This window comes from Cinclus cinclus, chromosome Z (assembly GCF_963662255.1).
Source record: "Cinclus cinclus chromosome Z, bCinCin1.1, whole genome shotgun sequence".
Classification (NCBI taxonomy): domain Eukaryota; kingdom Metazoa; phylum Chordata; class Aves; order Passeriformes; family Cinclidae; genus Cinclus; species Cinclus cinclus.
This window is the reverse complement of record NC_085084.1, coordinates 15,434,776-15,440,810: the sequence shown is the minus strand read 5'-3', so window position 1 is coordinate 15,440,810 and position 6,035 is coordinate 15,434,776. Positions and strand designations below refer to the sequence as shown.

The window sequence follows — 6,035 nt, the reverse complement described above, 5'->3', positions numbered from 1 at the left end:
TAAGTTATTAACATAATGCTATACAGGAACAAATTGGGAATGGGTTTAGCTGATACTGACAGATTCTCCCATTCTTTTTTCAGACACTGTTGTTTCACAAGCATTTCAAACTTTTTTCTTTTATCTCCACTTTTGTTAAGTCAAATGATTCAGTTCACTTTAATTCAGAAGTAAAAAAAAAAAAGAATATCATAGTAGGGAGCTGATAAGAGTGACTTCTTAGAGAGATTAAGTAACAAACTGCATTTGCTTAATAAAAACATATACCAGTTCTTTAATAAAGCGACAGAATTACATTCTGAAATTTAGCTTTAGGACCGACCATCAAAAGAAAGAGAAACACAGAGTTAGCTAACACTTGCAACCAAGACATGCACTGTGTCTGAAAAGAGAATATTGCACTAAGAGAAGAACCCTGAAAGCTTGAAACACCTCCTTCACTGACCTAAAAAAGTAACTAACCATTTTCTGTAAGCAGTAGCAAACCTGGCTTGGTCCGCATCCCTACAAGTTGATAATACTTTATCAACAAACCGGTATTCCATTTCTGGACCAAGAGAGTCCTGCACAGGAGCACGCTTCAGGCGTTTTGTTTCTTGGGTATAACTTTGTTTGCTGCAGGATTCATTCAAACCATCAACATCCATAGCTTGTGCCATGTGACTTGTTGCAGGACTATGGTGGGAATTATTCAGACTTTCATCACTGCTGTCCACAGATGATACCACTGCATTCACGAGAGGACGTTTGTTGCTTATGTGCTGTTGAAGGTAGAATACACACCTTCTTCAAAGGAAAAGAAGAAAAAGAAAAGAAAGTCATGTACTGAAAATAACCTGCTCTTGCTGCTGAACAGCTTCAATTCATCTGCTATCCCACCAGATTTCCCTCACAGACACAAAATCTGCTCTGTCTGCGCATGCTGTACACGAGTAGAAAAGGCTCCATGTCATTTTTGGCAAATCCACTGTTACCTAGTCAGGAACCTGCACCCAGCTAATGAAGCGAACATTTTATGCAGCCAATCTTCTATCTACATTTTGTTCATTTTTTTGTTGTTTAAACATTTAAAGTTTGAGGAGGCTCATTAACAGCATCTTGTGTCTCTTGCACAAATTATAGGGACAAGCAGTGCTTACACTGCAAGATATTTAAGCCAAATCAAATCTCCCACACAATAGTTCTGATTATGCTCTTGAACATTTTCCAAAGGCATAATACATAATAGCTTAAAAATCTTTTATTGAGTGGTACTTCCTAAAACCAGAACAATTTGTATAGGAAATATCATGTGCAGAATCATCCACAAATCAGAAGGAAACTCTTTTGACCAAGTCCTCTTACCTATGACACCACAAGGTTTCATGACCTGGGTAATTATCAATCAGTTCACTGCAGAGTTCCATCTCTTCATCAAAACGGCGCGGGAGATCCACGCTTTGCTCCTCTGTACAGGCATCTTCTGTCCCTGCACTCTCTTCCTCCCTCTGAAGGCTAGGGTTTTGTTCATTCACCGTTTGATTTTGTTGTATGTTGTTATCAGTCACCATTCTGTGTATCAAGGAATTGAGTAAGAACTGGCGGTAATGGAATCCACTATGGTCCGAGACATGCATGGACACCCAATATTTAGTGGATGATAGTTCATCGAGGAGAACCTGAAACAAAATGAAGGGACAGTTATCAACAAGTATAAAGGAGGAGCTTACCACTACTGCTTCTGTATTAAAGTAATCTCTTCTTCGGGGATTTCAGCCACTGTGGTAATGGTTTAAGAATACACAGAAAAATGAAGTATCACTGAGCTTTTTCTACTGTGTGCTGAAAAGAAATTAATACTTCTTCCAAACTCTGAAAAGGCAGGTTTTTAAGAAACCAGCCCACAAGCTGAGCGGGAAAAAAAACCCAAACCACTTATCATATGAAATAAGCAATTATTTAAGAATCTCAAAATGGTTAGCAATAAATACTATTTAGAGGACGCACAAACGACAATGCTACTAGCTTTAAGAATTTTACTTTTTACCTAATGGACTGTGGATGTCAAAAGATGGGTGAGTTGCTAAAAAGGAAAAAAGCCCAAACTTAATTTAAACCTTCATTTTCCATGACAGGATATCAACCATAACATTATGTTTAAAGTCCTAGAGCCTGTGAAAGACCAAAGTACTTATCCATAATCAGGTTATTCATAATCAGTTTGATTTTACTACTGAAGAACCCCTAGAAAGGCTTTCACAACAATTCTGGAAAATACTTAAATTGCCAACTGTAGCCTTGTTTCTAAATGCTGGCTCCAGTAAATTGTCTCTTAATTCTGAGTACTTTTAAACCTTCAAAATTCATTTCTGGAGGGAAATGCAAGTTTGGCTCCCAGATAGCTTTCACTTTGCTTTGCTTTCTCTTAGAGCCAGTGGTTTGTTTTTTAGTCACAGGCCTTGACCTCTTTTCTCACACTGCTTCTCCTCCAGAGCTTAAACTATCCAAAGAGACCAAAACTACCTTTTTCATTAAATTCTAAACACCTTTGGAAGTAATCTTGATAAACTTATGATATACTCTTGCTTTTAACCTCCTATCCTAAGCTACCTACATCACTTAACAGGACTAGCTGATGGAAAACAACTTTCATAGGTAGAAGTCTTTCTTTTAGATACTGCAGCACAAAAAACACAATCTCCCACAAAGTAAACCAGGGAAACACACAAGGCTAGCTATATAGCTTTTTTGGGGGAATCTGTTCTAAAAGAAATTGGAGTAAATACAATGCAAACAGTGACTTCAACCCAAGACAGAAGTTTTTCATGTTTTTCTAAAAATGTTTTTCATATGTTTTTCTAAAAATGTTTTTCATATGTTTTTCCTAAATCTTGCCAAAAGATACCAGCATCACCTTCCTTTTAGAGATCAGCAAAGTGAAGTGCAATATTAAGCAACAGTCCATATACAGGGCTCTTAAGGGAGATAAAACTCCATGTCCAGATCTGCATGTTAAACCATAAGATCAGCTTTTCCTTTCTTCATAGAACTGAGCTTAGTATTTTAAACTTCTGAACTTCAAAATTTAGAAGTCTATTAAGAATAATGTAAGGCTCAGAAAAATCAGATCAGCCTTTTTTCAGCTGTGATTGATACTACACATGTTTATGCTCAACTAAGACTTTGGAAGAATCCAATTCATTCATATGAAATATTTATAAGCTAAAAATTTACAGAGGAACATCTTAATTAAGCATTTTAACTCCCTGTACAAAGGGAATAAAATTGTTCCCAGTATCCCTCCTTACTTGAACCAGAACACCTCTTTTAAAAAAGCAACATGGAAGAGTACAACTAAAACTACTTGAGATCTACAAAAAACAGAGCTTCCTATCTAGGAACCTCAGAGTACCACTGAAAGATGCTTCCAACAATTGGAAGTAAAAGAAAAAGCCATCTATCTAATGTCTGAATTCCAAGATCAATCAACCAAGATTCCAAGAATCTTTCTTTGTTACAGAGCCTGCTTTCTCCATTTCCATCTCTATCAGTACAAGCCCTTGCACAAGCCCATTGCCACTGTTCTGTGAAGAAAGAGGAAACTATATGAAAATACCTTCCTCCCCACTCTTGACAATCTCTTTTCTACCTGTGGTGGTGAGCTGACTACCATGGAACAGGCAGCCTTCCCCAGAATATGACGTGTGCTCAGTGACCTTCATCTCAACCTCTGGGTCTGCAGAGGAAATGCAGAAATTTCTACTCTGGGGAAATAAAAAGGAACTGGGGAAACAAACTTTTAAGGATAATCAGACAAATACAGCAATGTCCACTCACAGAAACTTAGTATCTTAAATGATTAGTAGACCCAGTCATCTAAGAAAAAGCCAAGGCCTCACTGGGGATGGCTGTAAGAAAAACTACTTTTTGTTTTGTGAACATACTATTTTCTGGGAATCACACAAGAGATGTGTTGCCTCATGACAATTACTCCACTACTTGTTTGCTTACTTGTTTTTTTGTAGGGTCTGATCAGTCAATCTCCATCCTTTTATTATGAAACTGAGTATTCCAATCTAATAAAAAAAATGCTTGTCAATCTTTGCTGAACTATTTTTCTATCTGCGTGATTTCACTGAAGCAACAGCGTTTGTAAGGATTTTAAGACTACACCCCTACTACTGTCTTACCTCAGTTCTCTAACTAACTACACACCCACCTTTTAGTAGGTATCTGGAGCCTATTATCTAACCCCACTAACTAACTGCACAGTCATGTGAGAAAGCTGAAATTGGGCTTTCCAAGGCAGTACTCCAATACCAGATTGGATTGGATCCAATATTAGATTAGTTTCAAACAATCTATTATTGACAAATCCTGGATTTATGTTAATGAATACTATTTAAACACTACATAAACTTGCTAATGCCATTCAAATTTTGGAGCTACAAAAATCTGAAATTTCTCTATTGAAAGAAGATTATGTTTATGACTGTCCAGTGTAAGAAAGAAGAAACATCTATATCCTGTGAGAAAATATTCCTACTGGGCCAAAACTTTCTTCTGCAGCATTTTAAATCTTCTTCCCAGATTGGGCTGTGTTTCAGTCTGCAGTAGCATTAGGATTATCAAAGGAAAAAGAATAACCAAAATCCTGTTACACGGCCTACCTCTTGAAATCCTCCAAAGCAGGCCAACAGGTGTGTTAATGATAAACCTGTTATCATTAACGGGATAAAAACGTTAATGAAAAAATGTTTTGAGAAGTCATATTTTAATGATAACACAACAAATAATTTATGTTTCTGGGCCTCTGCGCCCTTGTACACTTCAACAGGCAAGGTTTGTATTGCAGCAGAAATTTAGCCCTAAATAATACAGGCAACCTTGCAAGAATTAAATGGCCATAGAATCAGTGACTGCTTCATTTGCCAATTTTTCAGCATAGTTCCAGCATTGCATCTTGTTGAAAAGTATCATACTTTTCAGATATTCAAACACAGAAATTGCTGAAGGTGGAACACAATATATCAAACAAGTAAACAACCTCTGTTTAACGGAATGGGAGGGATGGAGTCAGAAAAGCCAATGGAAAGCTGGAACAGGACTTGGCAAGAGGCGCAAAGAATAACAAGAAGGGACTGTGTAAGTACACAGGTCACACAAAAGAGCAAGGAGAGTGTACGCATCCTGATAAGCAAGAACTGGTGGCAACTCATATGGAGAAGGATGAAGCATTGAGTTGTCTCAGTCTTCCCTGGCAGTCAGGCCTCCCTCACACTGCTCTCTAGTCCCTGATCATCTAGATTCTTGTGGGGGGGGAGTGAAGGCCCTCCCACTATAATCAGAGAGCAGATTCAGAAACACTTGAGGAAGCGGAACAGCCACAAGTCTGTGGCATCTGAAGATCCACATTACAGAGTTTTGAGAAAACTGGTTTATGTTGCCAAACCACTGTCCATCATACCTGAAGTCACGGTGGTTAGGGTAAGCCCCCAGCGACTGGAAAAAGGGAAGCACTGCTCCTATTTTTAAAAAGGGGAGAAAGGAAGACCCAGTGAACTGGAGACTGCTAAGCCCCACCTCTATGGCTAGCAAGACCATGATGCAGATCCTTCCAGAAGATAGGCTAAGACACAAACGAGACAAGAAGGTGACATGAGGCAGCCAGCAATTGTGCCTGACCAATCTGGTGGCCTACTATGACAGAGTGATAGCAGTGATCAACAAGAAAACACCAACAGATGTCATGGATCTAGATGTGTAAGGCATTAAATATGGGTTCCACATGACAGCCTTACCTCCAAATTTGAAACAGATGGATTTGATGGAAGGTCTCTTCAGTGGTTAAGGAATTGGCTGGATGGATACAGCAAGAGAGGAGTGGTCAACGACTCTGTTTTCAGGTGGAGACTGGTGATGAGTCCCTCAGGGTTGTCCTGGGACTGTTGCTCTTTAGTATCTTCATCAATAACACACACAGTGGGATTAAGTGCATCCTCAGCACATTTGCAGATGACACAAAGCAGAGCAGTGCAACTGACACAACAGAAGGA

At 38.7% G+C, this 6,035-nt stretch overlaps 1 protein-coding gene across 5 annotated transcripts in view; it reads right to left on the bottom strand.

Annotated features, from left to right (window-relative positions):
* Positions 1 to 437: 437 nt before the first annotated feature.
* The window catches only part of PTAR1 (protein prenyltransferase alpha subunit repeat containing 1), a 28,669-nt gene continuing 23,071 nt past the window's right edge, over positions 438 to 6,035 (bottom strand). For 2 of the 5 annotated variants that reach the window (XM_062513430.1, XM_062513432.1), the window contains 3 exons: positions 1,345 to 1,658; positions 750 to 786; positions 438 to 665 (listed from right to left, as the gene is read on the bottom strand). In XM_062513430.1, coding sequence (XP_062369414.1) covers positions 438 to 665; positions 750 to 786; positions 1,345 to 1,658 — 579 coding nt within the window. Of the gene's footprint in view, positions 787 to 1,344; positions 1,659 to 6,035 lie in introns of all 5 variants that reach the window. The other 3 variants (XM_062513428.1, XM_062513431.1, XM_062513429.1) reach the window with 2 other exon arrangements.